Below are 21,882 nucleotides of genomic sequence, written 5' to 3' on the forward strand. Positions count from 1 at the left end.
TGTTTGTATGATCAAATACAATAATGATTACATATCAAACCAAGTCTTACAACCTAAGGCAAACAGGAACACCAGTAAGCCTTATCTACAACTCTGCATGCATACGGTCATTTTACATACACTTCATGGAGGCAGTAGGTTATTCCAGCAAATATATCGCAAAGCAAACATGCCAGCTCTTCATTTACACACAAACACACACACACACACACACACACACACACACACAGACATATAAAGGCTGTCATGGTGATACATGGGGTGTTTCCTGAAAATTGTAAAGCATAAGAATGCACTTCTGATATTTGACTAAGATAAAGTTCTGCCAAAGACCCAATAAAACACAGACATAGACGCCTAAGAGGGAAGGTGTATTCAAATAAACTCTAAAGTCTAATAGTGGGCATGTCAGTATTGTAATTACAAGATGTGTATCAGGGTAATAAGAAAAGCATGATGGCTGAACACGCCTAATAATCACTTACCATATAATATTTATAATGTCAGTTTTATTGCTGGAATTATAGAAAAACAAATCCCATTTAAAGAGTTAATATCTGGATTAAAATTATAATGTAAAGCAAGTAAAAAAATGTCCTTATTTTCCTAAAATGTATTCAATTTTGAGGAAAACTATTCTTAAAATATAGAAAAAAGACACACAAACAATCTCACACACACACACACACACACACACACACACACACACACACACACACACACACAAAGGTACATGTAAATGAAGACACAGGCTGCAGTTCTCCTTAAAATAATCTGTTTATTCTGTATTTAAACACAGGGTTCAGTCAGAAGGACACTCAAGTCAGGTGGAAAGTAGTGATCTCCATTCAGCTCCGTAGCATCCACTGCCTCTGTGTGTGTTCCACAGCGACACACACAAACACACACACACATACACACACTTGTCAGCAAATAAAATACTGCTATGGCTCTGACAAAGTGAGTCATAAGATTAAATACAAGATGGAGAAGTTTGTGATCTTTCTGTGGGAGGCAAAGTGAGACAGAAGTGTCCGGGATCACATCAACGCATCACACGTGACTTTTTTTTTGATTGATTGATTGAGAAAAATAACTGATATGTTGGAATTCCTAAAAATATCTATCATAAAAACCTAACTATAGCGAAAAAACAAAAACAGCTAATTTTTTCTCTCTTCTGACTGCAAACTGGGCATTTTAACTTCACAATGTGAGAGCGATTCTCTTCACTTTTTGTTTTGTGGATTTCACAAAACATGACAAACGTGACATGTTTAGTTTTCCGACATAGTAGCATTGATCATCGTTTAAATTTCTTCAAAGCCCTAAAGAAAAATAAATATATGTATCTATGATTTTATGTAAAATATGTCTTTTCATCAAAACGCCCATCGACGCAGCCTAGACAAATACATGACTCGGTTATACAGATGACGCCATGGCCAAAATGTACACAATAAATACATTCAATACTTATTTCAACGCACTCGCCAAAATTCGTTGCTGTGCATAAAAGTGTCGACTGTTGGCCAGATAAACAGACGGGCTAAAACGGTCGTCTTCCGAAGATTTGATCTGCATATAAACAATAAATAAATAACCTTGGCATCCACCTATATACTGTATAATGTGTGCACGTCATTGCTATCTTATATGAAGACACACACACACACACACACACACATCAGTAGAGATAGGGGAGCACAGACACATTGTAAGACTTCAGAGTGCAAACTGGGTTCATCTTTACAGCGGATTCACACTGGTATATACGTCACGTATGCAGATGACACTCTGTTTTATCGGTAAAGTCAGTCCAACAAGAGTTTTTCCGTTCGTTATAGTTGGTTGAAGATGTATTTCTAAGTCTCGAGTGAGGAAGAAAAGGAGAGAGAGGTGGGGCCTTGAATGTCCCCTGCCCTCTCAAAGATGTCTTAGTTAGCTGCTGTGTCATTCTTTCTTTCAAAACGCTCTCTCTCTCACCGAAAAACACCCAAAACTAGAAATGAAATATCCGATGGCAGCAGCTGTATACAAAAAAAAAAATCCCCCAACCTTACAGACAAAACAACTAAAAACATATCTACTCTACTCTGAAATAAAAAGTGTTTAAGCTAAAAATTCTAAAACTATCCGGTTGCTAAAGCAGTGACATTGCTATAGGCACTCTACCGTTTACAGAAGTAGCGACTGAAAGAGCCAGTTGTGTGTATAAAGGCATTGTAATGCAAGGCAATCTATGTATATATTTTTGATTTTTACACATAAAAAAGGCCATGTAATGTATTCATAGCGGAATAAAAAAGGCCCCTGGCTTTGATAGTATTATATTATCTTCTGTTTCTTTCTCATATCTATCCCATTGTCCCTTTGTGCATAGCTTCAACAGAGGAGAGAGATGTGCAGACAAAGGATTAAACTAAGACTTAGACGTGTTCCATATCTATATTTCTATTCTTCCCTCCCTCCCTCTCTCCATCTCCTCTCCTCTCTTTCTCTTTAAGACGCAAAGTTAAAACGCAGGATTTTTTATCCGAGCTGATCCTCATATTGTTTCCTGAAACAGTCTCCAGCGGGGAAGAAGTCCCAGCATCGCTCCTGGTACAACTTCCACACGTACGATTCCTGAGAATACAGAAAGAAAGAAAAAAAAAAAAAAAAAAAAAAAAACAGAAATGTGAAAAAAGATTTAAAAGTATACAGTACATCTGGCTGAAGCTGTATTTTATGTTTAGCGTTCTTTATGTCGACTTAATGCACATTTACTGACCTGTCCCGTGTGTTCTGTTTCATCCTTATTGATGAGATACATCAGGAAGAACCTGAAAGAGAAACATTCAGAATTCAATACTGGGTTAAAGGAGTAGTCAGTGATCTTATTTTTTTTGTAAAAATAAGTGACCTGCCCGAGTGCCCGTTTATAGAGCCTAGGATGTGTATTAAAACTGTTTTTAGTTTCCAGCACACACACACACACACACACACACACACACACACACACACACACACACACACACACACACACACACACACACACACACACACACACACACACACACACACACACACACACACACACACACACACACACACACACACACACACACACACACACACACAAACACACACACAAACACACACACCATTGCCAGCAAGGATTATCCAGAATGGCTGACTCCTCCTTTAAAGCCTACTATTTCATAAATTACAAGAAAGTCAAGGATTTAAAGGCTATCTAGAACATTTGAAGTAAAAGTAAAAAGATAAAAAGTTATAGAAAAAAATAACAAAAGGAAGACAGCAAAAGTCTAAACTCAAAAAACTCAACACATGCACATTTTAAAGGAGTTTAATTGTGGCATTGTCACTCTGAAAAGGCCACTCACATGTAGTTGGCTAAGTTGTGTTCTTCTAAGGTGTGCGTCTCGAAGCCGTGCGGCGTCGTGTCAAAGTAGTCGCTTCCAATTCCACAGATGAAGCACTTGGTCTGCAGGGAGAAAGAAGGACAGATTAGATTGAAACATTGAACACATTATCACCTTGAAGGATTCAACATCATTTCAAATGAGGGACACAATTCCATTGGCGTTAATCCACTCCTATGGAATGTTCCCCAGCCAATCAGAATAGAGTGTTCGCACAGACTATGGTATAAAAAAGGTGAAATGAAATGAAATGAACTGAAGGTGGATTAGGTAAAGTCTTAAATCTGCAGTCAAATGAAATCCCCTTATTTTTGGAAACTGATTTTCTTACCTCCATGTCCTCTCTGACCTGCTCCTGCTGGTCTCTCAGCTCTCCAAAGGCATCAATGATCAAACCTGACAGACAGACAGACAGACAGACAGACAGACAGACAGACAGACAGACAGACAGACAGACAGACAGAATTTTACTCGTATGAAAACCAGAGCTCTTCAGATATAAAAGAAGTATTCAGAATAATGTAGCACCCTACTTCAAGTTATGGCGTTGATTTCTTGACAGTTTTGACTCGTATTTTGGTAACCTGTATTGTTGGTCCCCTGATTGTGCTCTGTTAGTTTGTGTGTGTTTTGCCTAGGTGTGGCACCACATTACTCTCTGTGTAAATAACCACTTGTATTTTAAAATGTACTAATTCGATCATAAATGAATTAGGTTAAATAGGTTAAAGTCCTGTTTATTAATTAATTATTAATTCAAACATACCCTGGATGAATAACCACTTGTATATTTAAAAACGTACCCTGGATGATAGCCAGCAGGATGACAATGACGAAGAAGAAGAAGGTGATGTCAAAGATGACTCGGTAGAGCTCGTACTCGTCCCCGGCCGGGTCTTCTATCTCATCACCGATTCCTCCACCGGCTCGCACACCAACGTACATGTGGAACAGGTAACACTGCAGGAGGGAGGGACATGGGTTTGCTTAACTACACACATAAAGGTAAATTCTGAATTATGCTACTTCTTCTGTCTTCAAACCTAAAACCATATCCCCGCTCACATGTCAAAAAGAAAGAGTCTGGTCTGCTTAATGCAACAAGGTATAATCTAATCTAATCTCTTAATATAAGAATAAATAAATAAGTATGAATCGTACAGTCATCATGTCGTCACACTTCATGTCCGGTTCGTCCTCATCTTCACTCATGTTGTAGAACTTGCGGAAGAAGTTGAAGGCGACTACGGTGTACAGGTAGACCACCACAGCCAGCAGACCCACCGTCATCATCAGCTAAGAGGGAAAACATGAAAGAATCATCAGTACAATTACTATCGACATTCACACGAGGCAAGGTGGGTTGAAGATGTCTTGCCCAAGGACACAACAGTCATGACACAAGTGGCAGGGCGGGGATCGAACCGCCAACCCTTCAATCGTTGGCCGACCCGCTCTACCACCTGAGCCACAGTTTGCCTTGTGATGCATCGTTACAGTGTGAGTGCTTGAGTTTAGTTTAGTTTAGTTTAGTTTAGTTTAGTTTAGTTTAGTTTAGTTTAGTTTAGTTTATTTTCACATACAATCACTATAAAAAAACACGTAATAGTAAAAAAACTAAATACATGTCTGGATGTGGCAGAAAATATATAGAAACCACACCCAAAATGTATCTACATATTAGTGTTCAGACCTGTTTGCCGTTGTGAGTGACGGAGGAGAGAATGGTGCGCAGGGTCTTGACTCCCATGGCGATGTCCAGGAGATGAGCCGCAAAGAAGAAGTTGTTGTAGTGTCCGAGCAGAGACATGAGTGTGTACCAAACCAGGTAGAGGAAGGTCTGAGAGGAAAAGAGAGGGGGCTTCAGTAACACTACACTTAAAAAATATACTATCTACTGTATATTATACCAAGGACTGCTTTTTTTAAACTTACATTGTCTTTTTTTATGATTTTTTTTTAAATTGAATTTATTTATTTATTTTTTTTTTTGTACGTGATGCAATACAGTACAAGACAGGTGAAATACACAACATTAGGTGAGGGACACTTACATTGTCAGTGAAGACGACACCGAACTTCCAGATCTGATACTTGATGTCGATAGAAGTGATCCTATACAGAGAGAAGGACATTTTGTTCTCTGTCATTATGTACTATGAAGCTGAGTGTGTTAAAAGTGGAGTCAGCCATTCTGGAGAAACCAGCATGTAGTTAAAATGACTTTTTGTCAAAATCAGTGAATCACCCCTCGATCCACAACTTGTCAGTACTGTGTGTTCTCTGAAAACAAATCCAATGCTAAAACCCAGCTCAGGCTCTGCTCTGTAAATGGGCATGATGCTAAGTACAGTGGGCCCCCTTTGTTTACATACCGGTTTACAGAGCCTAGGCTGTGTATTAACACTGATTTTTTTAGACGGACAGGTAGTGGATCCTGAGGAGATATTCACTGATTTTAACAAAAAAAATGTTTTGACAACAAGCGTTCTCCATAATTGCTGACTCCTCCTTTAAGGAGTACACACAGCACAGTACATACCAGCTGAACATTGAGGTATCTGGTTCAGGCTTCTTTTCATGCGTCATGGCACTGACGTCCAGAGAAGCCAGGTCCATTCCCAGCAACTCTGCAATCCTCTCCCTGCCGTAGATGTCACCATATTTGTCCAGCACCTGGAAATCACACACACACGTTATTTCAATTGCAAGAAACATCCCTTAACATTTGAACTGACATTTTGAACGGAGGAAAAACTCACCTTTCTTTTTACAAACTTGTCCCAGTAGTTGTTGGGGAAAGATCTGCATTGAAGGAGAAACATCAAGAGAAACAACAATGGTAGTAATATCAATTTCAAATACTGTATATTACAGGTCTGCAGCCTTACTCGCATGCAACACGTTCAAGCTGATAGAGGCATTTCTAATCTAAACATGAATAGTCCATGTTCTGATTCCTAAAAGATACAGCTCTGGAAACAATTAAAAGCCAACAACAAATAGTCAGTGTCCTGGTTTCACTGTTTAACTAAAATGAAAATCTTTGTTTAATTGTTCTGTTCTCCCTCAGCGTGAAGGATGGCAGTGGATTGTCTCTGCATGCTCTGATACTGCAACATGTCCGATTTTCAACTGCTATTCCCTTGTTTGTCAACAAAAAGCTCTGTAATTCCATTGATAAATTACTTTTCAACTTTATTTGGAAAAATAAGACGCATTATGTAAAAAAATCTGTTATTATGAACACCTTTGATCGTGGTGGTCTGAACGTTCTTGATTTTACAACTCTGAATAATACCTTTAAAATAAATTGGACAAAACATTTTCAAAAAAATCCCACATCTATATGGAATTTTATACCTAACTATATTTTCTCTAAGGTTGGAGGTCTAGAATATTTACTTCTGTGTGACTATAAAATAGAAAAAATTATCTTAATGATATCTAAATTCCACAAACAAATGCTCTTAGCATGGTCGTTAATTTACAAACATAATTTCTCCCCACATAGGTGCTTCACCTGGAATAATCGGCTTATTACGTACAAAAATAAATCTTTATTTTACGAAACCTGGTTCAATAATAACATCATTTTAGTGTCCCAATTACTAAATGATATGGAACATTGCTGAATTATTCAGAATTCCTTCACACTTTTGGCATTCCAATCACCCCAAAAGAGTTTGCAATTGTTATGGATGCCATCCCGTCTGGTATTCTAACTCTCTTAAAAGGAACTGGAAAACCAGACTGCTTACCATCATTGGACCCTAAATTAACCTCAGTTGGTAATGTATGCTTCGCTACCAAAGCGAGGAATAATAATCGTAACATTCGCTCTTTATTCCAGAAAGATGTCACCAGTACCCCCAATGTTGTTCCATATTGGTCGAATTTTGTTGACAACCTAGATTGGGGAAATATCTTGAACCTTCCATACAAATACCTCCTTACGAATAAAGTAAGAGAAGTCTCCTTCAAAATCATACATGGGTATTATCCTGCAAAGCATTATCTGCTTAGGTTTAAGCTTGACATATGTGTTAACTGTTCTTTATGTGGAACATGTCCCGAAACAATGGTGCACCTGTTCTGGCATTGTCCCTTCACTACCACTTTTTGGAAAGATCTATCCCGTTATATCACTGATAAAATTGACTCTGATTTTTCTTTATTTTGGAAGGATGTGCTGTTTGGTTTCCATGACAACAAAAGTCAAAAACAGAAAGAATTATACTTAATTAATTTGTTGATAATTTTAGTAAAATTCCATATTCATAAATCCAAATTTAGTAACTCAAAACCTTCATTCGTAGCTTTTAGCAAGGAAACCAAGCAGTACATCAAGTCCATTTTTGATTCTAAAAACAAGAAAGCTGCTAAAACTGTGCAATTGTGCTCTATATTTAATTTATTTGTTTGAAATGCTCCCTGGCTATATATTTTTTTACTGAGATGTTTAATATGTATTAATGACTTGTTTTGTTGTGTTTTGTATTGTATCATAAAGATTCAATAAAGATTATAAAAAATAAAACATAAATCCGATTTTCAACTAATGAACTAAAGATCACTTCCTGACTTCCTGTTTACTTCTTCTTCTGTGGTTCTAACAGGAAGTACAAACTATGCAATCTTTCAAACTAAAATTAAACACTAAAGAGCATATAACTTGAAGTTACAACACACTATTGATTACTGACTTGTATTCTTTATGTACTCTCACTGTTATCTTTTTATTTATTGAGTGTAGGGCGCAGGGTTTGGCAGAAATGTTAGGCTTGTTAAATTATGTAATTTCCATCCATCCATCCCTCCCTCCCTCCGTCCCTCCCTCCATCCATCCATCCAGCCACCCATCCCTCCCTCCCTCCCTCCCTCCACCTACCCACCCATCCATCCATCCATTCATCTCTCCCTCCCTCCCTCCCATCCATCCACCCATCCATCCAATCCATCTATCCCTCCCTCCCTCCCTCCCTCCCTCCATCCATCCATCCACCCATCCACCCATGTCACATGTCTCTTACGGAGTGTTGAGCACCATTCTGTCCCATTGGCCCTTGATGTCGTCGTCCTCTGGTTGCTCGGTGACGTACAGACCGTCAAACTCCAGCTTCCTGGCCAGCTCCTTCTCTCTCTTGAAGATAACCAGCGGGACCTGAACACACACCAGACACAAGACACAATGCATGAAAACTGCAGGCACTAAACAAACTAAAACTGGGTGGGTTTTTGTGCAGCAAAGCGCCGAAAAAATTATCAATTACATATTATCAATCGAAATGAGTGTGCTACTTGAGACCAATTTCATTTTCAATAATAAGTTAGCATGAAGTTAAATTAGACAGTACTTGACTGGCAATCCCTAATTCAATTTGATCAATATGGAGAAAATCAACCAGTAATGTGTTCACATTTCATTTTAAAATCAAGCATTTCCCAAACTTTCCAGACATATGAACCCTGAATTTTGTGGAGCAAAGAAAGAAAAAAAAACTGCAAAAACAGCACAACACAGCACATACCTTGAGACAGTTGTAGCCAATGATGCAGATGAAAGAGAGCATGGTGTGAACGATACCAAAGAAGGCCATGGCTGGTTCCATGTAGCCCGTGCTCTCTTCCAGGAAGTAGTACATGGGACCTTCTTCATCGTCATCTTCTCCTCCGTCATCCATACCAGACCCATCCTCACCACCACCACCACCGGAACCTTCAAACATGCCGGAACCCTCGAAGAACCCAGAACCCTCACCACCAAAGTCTTCGTCAACAACTCCTCGAGGAGTGTCAGACACCTGGGAAGGGTCACACGCACGCACACACACACACACACACACACACACACACACACACACACACACACACACACACACACACACACACACACACACACACACACACACACACACACACACACACACACACACACACACACACACACACACACACACACACACACACACACACACACACACACACACACACACACACACACACACACACACACACACAAAATGAGCTCTGCAAGTCATGTGTGTATTAAAGGAATACTTCATCCATACAGAACCAGCGTTCTATCATTATAAAATCACTATTATAATATAATGAATACTTTTTTTCTTCTCTCAGTCTTCCCTTAGTCTTCCCTTGGCCCAGCTGTCCTGTTAATCCTAATTTTACATTTTCCTATGCGTGACGTCACACATGGGAAAATGTAGGGTAAGACAGTGAGACCATAAAACACTCTTTCTGCCTTTTCTCAGGCTAGGATGAACCGATTTCTAAAAAGTTTGCACATTTATACTACAAAGGATCTCAGAGTTCAATACACCTTCATATTTCCACCGGTGAAGTAGGTCTTTAAGTGTACAATCAAGTGAAGCGCCAGCAGATTTATGTCGATTTTTCTCCGAATTGATACTGTATGTATGTATGAATCTTCTAAACTAAATGAAGCAGTTTGTCTGCTACTTCCAAATCAAAACGACTCCAAGAATATTACAAAATCTGCTCAGAGATTGTAGGTCAACCAATTCAGAAACTGTATGAATGAGCCTATACCATTAAAACATACTTAGGATGGCCAACAACGTATGACCCCAACTACGTTCTGAACGGTGAGGACAATTTGTTATGTGAGATAAACAGGGTTCCATAATTTTACATGGTTAGACTGAAGTACTCTTTTTGTGCACCGGTCAATCCTCAATAAAGTTATATTGTATATTTCTGTATGTAGGAAGGCACAGACCTTGTAGAAGAGCAGGATGAAATTGAGAGCGAAGGAAATGAACAGGGCCAGGAATCGAAGGTTGTAGAAGTTGCGAGAAAGGTAGTTCTAGAAGGGGGAGGGGATAAAGAAGTCCATAAGACATGAATATATTTCATTCATTTCATTTAACCTTTATTTATACTCAACAGATCAGTTGAGGGGTGACCCTCATTCTCAATGATCTCAAGTATATTCCTAGCAAGGCACAAAAAAAAAACATTTTATCAATAAATCGAAAATGTTTGTAGATAAAAAAAATAATACTGTCTCAGGAGTGAAAATTATACTTTCATTGTTATACAGCTGCTTGGAAATGTTGAATGAGTAGAATAATGCATAGGAGCTAAACCCCTTCTGTCTTGTAGTTGCTAATACATTTCAATGGGTTAATAATACATAGGAAAGTTTATAGTATATTGTATACAGGGATAGAGCCATTGTAAAAATATTGTAAAAATGCCAATCAACCAGGAAAAAACAAATAATTCACCAGTATATCATGTGTCACAGTACATGTCAACACTACGGGGCAAGTTGATATCTAACATTAAAACATTCATTCAATAACATGTTTTCTAATTTTTTTATATAGAAGTAAATCCCATTGAGACCGGAGACTCTTTTTCAAGGGACACCTGTTTCCATTTATACGTTACCATTCACACACACATTCATACACTGATAGCAGGCTAACTATCGAGATTCACACGAAGCAAGGTGGGTGAAGTGTCTTGCCCAAGGACACAACAACCATGAGACAAGTGGCAGGGCGGGAATGGAACCGCCAACCCTTCGATCATTGGCCGACCTGCTCTACCACCTGAGCCACAGTCACCCCTTAAGGCCCGGACACACCGGCCCGATAATCGCCGTCGGAGAGTCTGGAGGGGGCGGGGACACGAATCTGTTTGGTGTGTGCCGTGAAATCGGTCGTCGTAGATGTCGTCGGGTTTCTTTTGAGCCGGCAGTCTTTCAGTTGGAGCAATTTGATTGGTGGAGGGCTAGCGAATCAGTGAAGCCCGGAAGTGAGGCGGGTAGCACAAACAGCTAACAACAGCTAGCCATTGTTTTAATGTGTTTGTTTGTTTCGTTCAGCGAGTCACATGCATCAACCCTTGTTGACTGCTCGACACCATGCTCGACACTCTCTGCTAAAAATGGTGCTCTTTATGGTCCATAAATATAAATACGTATTTCTATCTATGTTTATGGTCTAGAGAGCTTTCCCATCATTTCCGGCTTCCGTATTTTTTTGGGCCGCAATACAGATTAGCGCCGCCTGCTGTTATGGAGACATTATGTCCCGCGCAAGCGCAGAGCGTACGGAAAGTCAGCAGTCGGCTCGGTGTGTTCTTGGCACTTTTTTGGCCGTGACGGGAAGACTGGAGCTGCCTGAATCGGCAGTCTCCATTTTCGGGTAGTTGGACCGGTGTGTCCTGGCCTTTAAGCTACTCACCATGCATTTGATCCTCTGAACCTCCAGCTCGTTCCACAGCTCAAACCCTTCCTCCGCGGTCTTCTTCTCCTTCTTGGACTTTGTTTTCGCGGTCGTTTCGTCTTTAAACTGAGGCTCTTCCTCTGGTTCCTCCGGCTCAGGCTCGGCCTTCTCCGTCTTCTCTCCATTCTCAGTGCTGACAAACACACACACACACACATTCCATTTCTATCAAGTCTGTCTTGAAAAACGCCAATTCCCTTTACACACTGCACCATTAATATCAGCCCAAAGGACACATTATCTTTAAAAGCGTCTCAGTTTAGACTCACTCTGCTTTCTCAGTCTCCACAGGGGCTTCTTCTGTTTGTTCAGCGGGTTTCACTTCCTCTTCTGTTCCTCCGGCGCCTTCGAACTGTTTCAACAATTTAGTTTATTTGGTTGATTAACTTATTAATGGAAATTTTTACACACATTACAATACAGTCAACAACTGTCAAGTCAAGTCAACTTCATTTAGAGCCGCGGAAAATATTAAGAGACCAGTCTGGATTTTTCTTCAATCTTCATCTCTACATTACTTCATGGAAATGCTCTTAATGACAAAAGTTTTATTGTGAATTTGGTAGAAATGTTGTCAGTAGGTTATACAATAAAACCAAAATGTTCATTCTACTCAAACATATGCCTATACATAGTAAAACGAGAGACGCTGAATATTTGGAGTGGTCTCTTAATTTTTTCCACGGCTGTATATAGCACATTTATAACAGCCGAGGGCGGACCAAAGTGCTGTACAGTAAAATAAGTAAAATACATTACATCCAAAACATCCTAAAGACACGTAAAAGCAAAAATCAGACAGAAAAGACCTCACCAATTTCCTCTTGAGCAGTGGGGTTCCCTCTGGGGTCGGAGGCTCCTCCGTTGTGGTCTCCCCAAAGTCTCCGAGTCCTCCGGGAGTATTGAACCCAGGCAGTCGTCCACCCTCTCTGTCCTCACTGCTCTCCTCTTCCTCCCCTTGTCCGACGTCATCCAACATGTCCGCCCCGCCGTCCGCATCTTGGACCTCTCTGACCCCCGGTTCGGGCGGCAGGTCTCCGTGGACCTCGTCCTGCGTGGGATCAGGCATACTGGCTAATATCTCCGTCACCGTGATCTTCTTAGCGCCCTCCACTAAGCCTCCGCCGAACAGCACCTTCCATATGAGCGTGAAGAAGCCCTTGCATATGCTGTAAACGAACATCAGTATACCCATCAAAACGGTGTAGATAAACGTAACCAGGCCAACCACCATCTCCTTTATGGTCATCTTTCTCAGCTTGCGGTATTTTCGCCGCAGGTTCCGGAAGGTGAACATGTTAAAGAAGTCCACAATGCCCTTCAGGAACTCCGCCATGGCCGATTTGGATTCCGGAGCTTCTCCTTCTCCGTTCCCTTCTTCTCCTTCTCCAGACTCCACGGCCGCCTCCGCCCCTCCCTCCTCCTCTTCCTCATCGTCTTCCTCCTCCTCTCCGTCTCCCTCGCACTCCGAGATCGACGCGGCGATGTTCATCTCAAAGATGGTGTCCTCGCAGAAGTTCACGAACATCTCCATCTTCTCGCTCTCGCCGCCCTCGTTGACCACGTCGAAAATGAACTGCCGCTTGGACTCCCGGACCTGCGGCATCTCCCATTGGTTGCGGTTGGCCTCGCTGATCTCAAAGTAGATCCGCTCGATCTTGCGGCTGGCGCCCATGATCTCGATGCGGCCGAGGTACGGGCGGAAGTAGTTGATGACGCTCTCGGCCTGCTCCAGGAAGTTCTGTAGGCGCAGGTCGTGGGGCACGTGCTCCGACAGGTTGGTGAGCAGAACGGCGATGTTGAAGCCGATGTCTTTGGCGGGCTCCTGGAAGCGTTCGGAAAACTCCTCGAAGTTGATCATCTCGTTCTCGTCGGCCTCGGAGCAAGAGAGCAGGAACTGGATCTCCGAGGGCGAGTATTGCTTCTGGCTGTCCATGGCCTTGAAGAAGTCCTTCTTGGAGATCAGCCCGCGCGGGTCGGTCACGTAGTCTCGGAAGGCGTCGGACGCCACGATGTCCTTGAGCTTGAGGAACATGTCGAAGAACTTGAGGATCATCTCCACATTGCTGGAGGATTCCACCAGCATGTCAACCATCTGCCGGGCAATGGTGCCATTCACCACGTTGCCTAGTAACAACACAAGATGAGAGGAAATTAGAAATATATTGAATATGCTATGCTATGGAGCACCCCTACAATTTTTTTAATTTTTTTTTTAAATATTGGTTTTCGGATCTGGAAATTCATACAGATAAATACGAAAATAAATATCACGATATGTTGCTATAGCGACTATTTAAATAAATATCACGATATGTTGCTATAGCGACTATTTAGCCCAGCCTTATTAAAGTATGTGACAGAGAATAAAAAGGACAATCCTGGGATGGACATCATACCTTCAAGAAGAGACAGAAGCATCACTACCATGTCCTTCTGCAGATCCAACAGCTCCTTCAACAGCCCAATCTGACTGGAGTCCTGCAAAAAAAGCCAACATATACAGCCAAACACAAACAAACAAGACAATATTATTAACGTTTACTGACTGAAACTTGTCATTTTGATGATACAGTTTAATTTGAGAGGATATGTGCTTCTTTCTGAGACGTAAAAACGACGAGAGATACTACCTCAAGTTGTGCTTTAGTCCAAAAATGATCCTTGGTTTGCATTTTTAAATAGAGAATACACATTTTTAAAATCACAAACAGTGCACTCAATGTAATGGAAAGCAAGACAGATCCCGGAAACATTGGCTGCGTTCCAATACCCGTACATACTTGCCTGCTATTTAGTATGGTAAAAAAATTATATTTAGGATTTCCCCATACAAATGCAGTATGCTGAAAAATATCCAGATTCCATAATACATCCAATTGCATTTTGTAGTATGCATACCCATCATATTAAAGTATGTAGTAAAAAAAAAGTATATGATTTGGAATGCAGGGATAGGCAGGTTTACAAGGAGACAGCACTACCTTTACCCTTTATCCGAAAAAAGAAATAATAATTCTGCAGAATGGGAGCAAGAAAGACATAAACATATTTCCAGACGCTGATCTTAGCACTCTTGAAGACCTGCACCAACAGATCACAAGAACCACAAATATGTCTGACAGTCTGCAGGGGTTTGCCAGGCTGGTGGAGATCTAGAGTAAAACATTCTATTAAAATGTGAGAATTTGAGTTCAAATGTATTTGAAACAATAGCAACGATAGCAAACAACACTGTCACACAGGATTAGGCCGGAGTAGAACACACTGCAGACACACATTATTAAAAAGAAGACAGAAGTTTTACCAAAGCAATGGTCAGTATTGGGAAATGGAAATATAAACTGAGGAGAGTTTAGATTAACTGTATTACATAGAATCAAGAAGGGAAGATTAAAGAGAAAAGAGAGGTTCTGTTTTTCTTCAAATTGTTTCTGCCATCTTGACTTGAATTCATGTTGTCAAGAATCTGAATCTGATGAACTTAGTTTATGTGGGACAAATGTGCGTACTAAAAGAAAAGGGATGAACAACAAATTGCAAATCAAAACAGACAATTTCAAATTATATTGAGAAAGATTATATAGATATGGAACATCATGAAACATAGAGTTGCATCATAATATTATTTAAAAGTGAGGACATCATGTGCAATGTCCTATTTCATTAGATTACACTTGCATTGCACTTCAGGTTAAAACAGGGGCTCCAACCCACAGCATCAAAAATAAACTGTATTATTCCTTTATATTGTAGATCAAATGTAACATAAACCCTCAATTCTGTGTTTAGTTTTGACATGGTGCAGTTATCATCAAGTCCTCTTTCTGTACAGAGGCTGTGCATTTGTATATCCGTTGTATATGAGTCACACTTGTGTATTTGTTATGTGTACCTTTATTCCTGGTGGGGCCTCTTGGACCAGATCAATATTGTAAATAAGAAACTGTTCTTAATGTTTTATCTGGAAAAATAAAGTTCAAATAAAAATGAAAAAGTCAAGAGTCTCTTCTTCAACATAAATGTCTCAGTAAAGTGGCAGAAACAATCTGACTGTAAGGAAAAGATGGGGAAAAGGCTAGTTGAGATATTAAAACCAACTCATTAAAAGAAAGAATAATCAAATAAATACATACTTTAGCCTGCAGGAACCGTGAGAAAAACAGTTCACAGAATTAGTATACACTCAAAGTGGAGAAATTAATTGAAATATGGAAATGCAATGTAGACAATTTAGATTTCCATATTGCTTTGATTCATACATATTTTGGACAACTGTGAAGCAACAAGCACGTTATTGGATCATTTAAGGTACATAGTCATTTCTGTTGACTACACAAATGATCAATAAAAACCACTAAACTAGCGCAGGAAATAAATAGTAATGCTAGAAAACAAAAAAGCAAAAATTTTGATATATTTGTCATATATGTACCTGAGCGAGTTTCATCATCATGTGAGCAAAGACGTGCAGGAAGCCGACCACCGCGTCCCACAACCTACTGTGGGCCAGAGACTGCTGGTTACCGGTACAAGGGCCCTGTACACACACACACACACACACACACACACACACACACACACACACACACACACACACACACACACACACACACACACACACACACACACACACACACACACACACACACACACACACACACACACACACACACACACACACAAATGTGTAATGATATTCCAGTGCTCTCGTGGTAAATTATGAGATACTGTATATCTTTTAACATTGTCTTATGTTTCAAAGTAAATGTTCTGAGAAAAAAAAATCTGTCTGTATATTAGAAAGCAATTTTGTCAAACTCTCTTACCTGGATGTACTCAGTCAAGCTGTTGAAGACCTGCTTGGCCACGGTCATTGCTTTGGAGAAGTTCCTTTTCCCAGGGTCGTCTATTAAGTCTTTCCCAGAGTAGTACCAGTAAAAGTCACTGATCGACTCCTGTGTTGAGAAGAAAATGATGTTACTTTTAAAGTGTATCTTACTAGATATACACAATTATGTTCTATAATTACACATATATTTATTATTAACCAAAGGCATATTTATATCTATAGCAGAATATGTATGCATATTCGATTCTTTGTGTACTACCTATTTTAGTTGGGCATAGATATGCTAGAAATGTAGTAGATTTATACAATGTAATTTATGTTTACGTGACTTAAATCGTGCTTTACTAAATCTAAACTTAAAAAACACCTACATTTATATACTGTATATACTATATTTTAATTGTATTATTATTATTTTTTTCCATTTGATATTTTAATTGTATTTGCTCAATGTATAAATAGTATTGATCTAAAGTCAATGGGACAAAGATCAGAGAAACAACTATGAGGATATGTGACCTGTAGTCTCAGCAGGTAATCCACGGTGCAGATGATGATATTGATGGTGGTGGTGCTGCCAGTCTGAGTTCTTAGATAGTTCTGGAAATCTGAAGAAAAAAGACAATGCAAACAATATGCACTTCAATTTGAGTTTCATCAACAATTTCAACGTTCAACAAAAGTGCAGTTTAATAGGAAAGCATTTGAATATCAGCAGCAACATTAAATGTAGACGAGATAGAATCCTCACTGTATGTTATAGAATAAACCACCTCTGTGTTGAGTATTGAATGGACTCACCATGATTGTGGCCCTCACAAAGCAGCTGCAGGAAGCGGAAGAGGTCACACGTAAATTCATCGTCCGCCATCACTTTCTCATCTGGGACAGAGGGACACAGCAAAGGCAAATGAATCAGTGGAAAATACAAGTTTAAACAGCCTGAGTACAGAGTGTATGTTAAAACTGTAATACTGCTGTGTTAAACTGTTAGAATAAACATTTGTAAAATAGAAGAAGTATAAAGGTATAAGTGTATTTTACCCACCATTTTACCATTTCACCAACACACACTTTTCCTAAAAATTCGATTTTTCATTGCTTTTTTAGTTATTCAGTTATTGTTAAACAGTGACAAGATAACTGTATACACTGGTGGTGAGTACAGTATCTCTGTCTTAACAAGTATGTTATCTAGTTTTAAAATTGAACTTTTAGATAAATTATCAGGCACATTTATTTCACCAGCTTCAAGATAAATAGAATACAACTATTCTATTAAAAACTAGTGCAGTGATATGTCTTACCCATTTTGGAAAACCTTTTCCAAGGAGAAAATCACTGCACTAGGATCGGAATACCCCAGAGTTTTGTCAACATTTTGAAACCAAAAAACTGGTTAAGACACACAGACCAATAGGCTTATAGATTAACCATTGATTGAGTTAATTCAAAATCTTCAGTGGTTCAATGGTGATTATGTTATCTAATACATTATTTATTACAGCACACCAAACACTGCAAAATGCTGCTCTGTAGTGTCAGATTTAGCAGTAAAAATCAAGAGATAAAATGTAAGCAGAGTGTGTGTGTGATGACTGATTGGTGTATTTGTATTGAACAGTATATAAACTGTATGCATGTTTCTATGCAAGTGTCTGTGTTTAAAGGTATACTTCACCCATACGGAACCGGCGTTCTATCATTATAAAATCGCTATTATAATATAGTGAATTAAGTTTTTCTTCCCTCAGTCTTCCCTTGGCCCAGCTGTCCTTTTAATCCTAACCCTACATTTTGCCATGTGTGATGTCAGGCATGGGAAAATGTAGGGTTAGACAGTGAGCTCCTCAAAACACTCTTTCTGCCTTTTCTCAGGCTAGGGTGAACCGATTTCTAAAAATGTTGCACATTTATACTACATCTCAGAGTTCAATACGCCTTCATATTCCCATCGGTGAAGTAGGTCCTTAAGTGTGTATACTCTTGCAATGCAATCGTACCATCAGCTCAAATCAATCCCCAATATTTTTTTATTAGAATATGTTAGTAAAAAAAAACAACCTCCCAGTCTCCGCTCGTTTTGTCAACAGCACATGTTATACCATACTGACTTTTTCTGCTGCTCACTCCCACCAAACTTTACCTCTCTTTAGCACTGCAGACACTTTTTACAGACAACACCTAATCAACAAAACTCAAATGGACAACAGATCAAACACTTGTCACATCACATCACATTGAAATGGACATGGACATGGACTATACAGATAAATGGAGACAGGACACCATGGAAAAAAATGGACACCATCTGAGACAAAAAGACAATTACACAAATATTGACAATATGAACACATACAGAGATATACACAGATTACTTCAGGGCACACCAGCATGCGGGACAGATCTACTGAACTCTGCAAACTCCAGTCAGCAATGAATGCGGATGATGCATATCTCTATATCTATTGCTGGAAAATGCAGAATTGGCAAGTTAATAGATGTTGTTGTCAGGGTTGAAATAAAGAATCCCAACTAATCTTCCAACAGCAAGTAAGTAGCTTTCTATGTGAGTCAACTCACTGTTTATTCAAATATTGCATTTTATAAATAAATACCATCCCTTACAAAATGCACATTTGAGAGCTATCTATTAGCATGCAATTGGGTTATCTAAACAAAACATTAAGCATGCTCAGATTTAACCATGATGTTACTGAAAACAAAATATACTTGTGGTGCTGCTGGGTTTGATATTTTCATAAGGTGGACACAGTGCTGGAAAGTGAATCTTTCAATCATAATGATTATTTCTAAATAATCCAGTATCTGTAGCAAGCAAATGGGTGGGATCACAGACAACAGAGTTAACAGGTTAGGAGAACAAAATACATAATGGTGACCCTTTGATATGGCCACACCTACACAGTCCTGTCAGAGGGTGTAGACAGTATAAATTGTTTTAACTAAGTTTAATAATACTTATCAACATGTATTATAGAGGTATAGTATATAGTATAGGGGAGTGAACCAATGATGTGAATAAGAGGGATACAGGGCTAAAGGCTGTTACATACTCCGCGAGAAGAAAGAACAAAGTTCTCGGTGACACAGCTGCGAGAAGTTCTTTCTGGTCTGACATTACATACTTCACGAGAACTCAACTGCCGAACTCCTCACCGCGGCGCATTGTTACCATGGTAATTTACCCAGTAGCGCCAGCTGATTTCACTTCGCTTTCCTCATTGACTTCAGACTGACCAATCACACAATAGTTCTCGGACAAGCTGCGAGAAGAAAGTTCGGCCCGAGTGATGTGTCGAGAACAAGCTGCGAGAACAGCTAATCAAGAGCTGAGAGAAGAAAATGACGTCATTTTCTTCTCGCAGCTCTGTCACCGAGAACTTTGTTCTTTCTTCTCGCGGAGTATGTAACAGCCTTTAGAGAGTCTCCACTGTTGCTGCAATTCATTTCAGAGTTTGTAGGACACAGGGTCACTATGATCTACTATAGAGAACTGAGTGGGACAGGAATGAATGAGGTTACTCCTGTCCTTTCCCACTGATCAGTCTCAGAACTGAGAGGTTTGGAGTTACAGTAGATATGTGATAGAACACTCAAGGACAAGAACCAAACCTTAACATCACTTCAAGAAGATCTTTGAGATGTTTACGTTTTTTATTTTTTTTTATTCATCTACTACTATTCAAACTTGTCTTTGTTATTGCTTGCATGTTCGAAAATAAAGACAATCAATCAATCAATCAATCAATCAATCAACCAATCAATGTAACAACTGTTATTAAAGCCCCTGGAAACCTGGTCTAAAATATTCAAAATCAAAGTATGATATCAAAGTTGGCTGTCTCAAGAAGCTTTTATGAAAATCAGATTGAACATAAATGTTTGTAAATATTATAAAATTTAAGTTGAAAAATACTGTCTACAGTACACCCTCTGACAGGACTGTGTGGGCGTGGCCATATCAAAGGGTCACCATCAGAACAGTCATTTATTTTATAGAACGTTAGGGCAGAGAACTGCTGTGATTGGTTCCAAATACTTATTGTGTAATAAGAAGCAGAGCATAGCCCGCCTCATCTTAACCTTATTTCTGTAAAGTTTACTGACAATATATTTATTTATTTCATTCTGATTGATAAATATGCCTAACTCTTTTCAGGTGCTTACTATAATGCAACAGACATACTCCCCACATTACATAGTTAAAAGGAGTTTGTGAATTTGGGTTTGCCAGGGGCTTGAAGTGACTGTAAAGTTTGATTTGTCTGGGTCCTTGAGTGTGAAATGAAATGCATATTAAGTTCACAGCAAGTAAAAAAAAAATAGTCAAGTGGTGATGGATAGAGAGCTAAAAGAGACAGAGAGACAGAGGAGAGGAGGAGAGAGAGAGAAAATAAATGAGCAAATTTTTATTTACCACGTTCTAGTTTCTTATCTGAGAGCAGCAAATTGTGGAGTATGAGGGGTAAAGGGTTGGAATAGGTACAGTGAGTGAGATGTGGGAGAGAGAGAGACATAGAGAGAGAGACGCAGTGAGTCCAGAAATCTCATGGTTATCAGTGAATGATAAACAGATTGTAAAACATAGAGTGCATCTACAGTCAAAATGCTGTCACTAATACAAGTGTCAAGGCTTCTAAAAGCTAACATGAAACATACCTGCAAACCTGCATTCACAAACAGGCACATTCAGACACACACACAAATGCATACAACAACGAACTACTGACTGGGGCTAGAAACAACTGGTTGTATAACAACTTATTGCTAAATCAAGTAGGATACCAAATGTGTGCGTGTGTGTGTGTGTGTGTGTGTGTGTGTGTGTGTGTGTGTGTGTGTGTGAGTGTGTGTGTGTGTGTGTGTGTGAGTGTGTGCGTGTGTGTGTGTGTGTGTGTGTATGTGTGTGTGTGTGTGTGTGTGTGTGTGTGTGTGTGTGTGTGTGTGTGTGTGTGTGTGAGAGAGAGAGAGAGAGTGTGTGTGTGTGTGTGTGTGTGTGTGTGACAGAGTGTGTGTGTGTGTGTGTGTGTGAACCTGTAAACCATACTCACTTGTGCCTTCCTCTGAAACCATCCCAAGTCCCTCCGCCTTGTTCTGTCTCTCAAAAGCATTCAGGTCCAAAACACTGTCAATACGAAATACTCAGTTAGTTTAACAACACACATTCCAAGAAAAAAAGTAAAGATACAGTGTGTAATATTGTAGTATTAAGCTGCATCTACTGGTGAGAATTTGTGAGAAGTGTGTGAAAATGCAAATACTGTACATTCCACACACTGTACCTTTAAGAATGTGTACA

At 39.5% G+C, this 21,882-nt stretch overlaps 1 protein-coding gene across 1 annotated transcript in view; it reads right to left on the reverse strand.

The window, feature by feature from the left end:
- Window positions 1-2,142: 2,142 nt before the first annotated feature.
- Window positions 2,143-21,882, reverse strand: part of ryr1b (ryanodine receptor 1b (skeletal)) — a 100,675-nt gene continuing 80,935 nt past the window's right edge. The window contains exons 86-108 of the mRNA XM_080053416.1: window positions 21,635-21,708; window positions 21,001-21,018; window positions 17,361-17,441; window positions 17,079-17,167; window positions 16,537-16,665; window positions 16,143-16,247; window positions 14,107-14,188; window positions 12,522-13,834; window positions 11,977-12,059; window positions 11,666-11,840; window positions 10,189-10,275; window positions 8,960-9,232; window positions 8,462-8,592; window positions 6,191-6,233; window positions 5,971-6,104; window positions 5,483-5,543; window positions 5,122-5,268; window positions 4,590-4,724; window positions 4,232-4,388; window positions 3,760-3,824; window positions 3,390-3,490; window positions 2,774-2,825; window positions 2,143-2,628 (exon numbers count right to left, since the gene is read on the reverse strand). Of these exons, the coding sequence (XP_079909542.1) occupies window positions 2,533-2,628; window positions 2,774-2,825; window positions 3,390-3,490; window positions 3,760-3,824; window positions 4,232-4,388; window positions 4,590-4,724; window positions 5,122-5,268; window positions 5,483-5,543; window positions 5,971-6,104; window positions 6,191-6,233; window positions 8,462-8,592; window positions 8,960-9,232; window positions 10,189-10,275; window positions 11,666-11,840; window positions 11,977-12,059; window positions 12,522-13,834; window positions 14,107-14,188; window positions 16,143-16,247; window positions 16,537-16,665; window positions 17,079-17,167; window positions 17,361-17,441; window positions 21,001-21,018; window positions 21,635-21,708 (3,631 nt within the window). The 3' untranslated portion in view covers window positions 2,143-2,532. The remainder of the gene's footprint in view (window positions 2,629-2,773; window positions 2,826-3,389; window positions 3,491-3,759; window positions 3,825-4,231; window positions 4,389-4,589; window positions 4,725-5,121; window positions 5,269-5,482; window positions 5,544-5,970; window positions 6,105-6,190; window positions 6,234-8,461; window positions 8,593-8,959; window positions 9,233-10,188; window positions 10,276-11,665; window positions 11,841-11,976; window positions 12,060-12,521; window positions 13,835-14,106; window positions 14,189-16,142; window positions 16,248-16,536; window positions 16,666-17,078; window positions 17,168-17,360; window positions 17,442-21,000; window positions 21,019-21,634; window positions 21,709-21,882) is intronic.

This window comes from Ammodytes marinus, assembly GCF_949987685.1.
Source record: "Ammodytes marinus genome assembly, chromosome: 3".
NCBI classification, from domain to species: domain Eukaryota; kingdom Metazoa; phylum Chordata; class Actinopteri; order Uranoscopiformes; family Ammodytidae; genus Ammodytes; species Ammodytes marinus.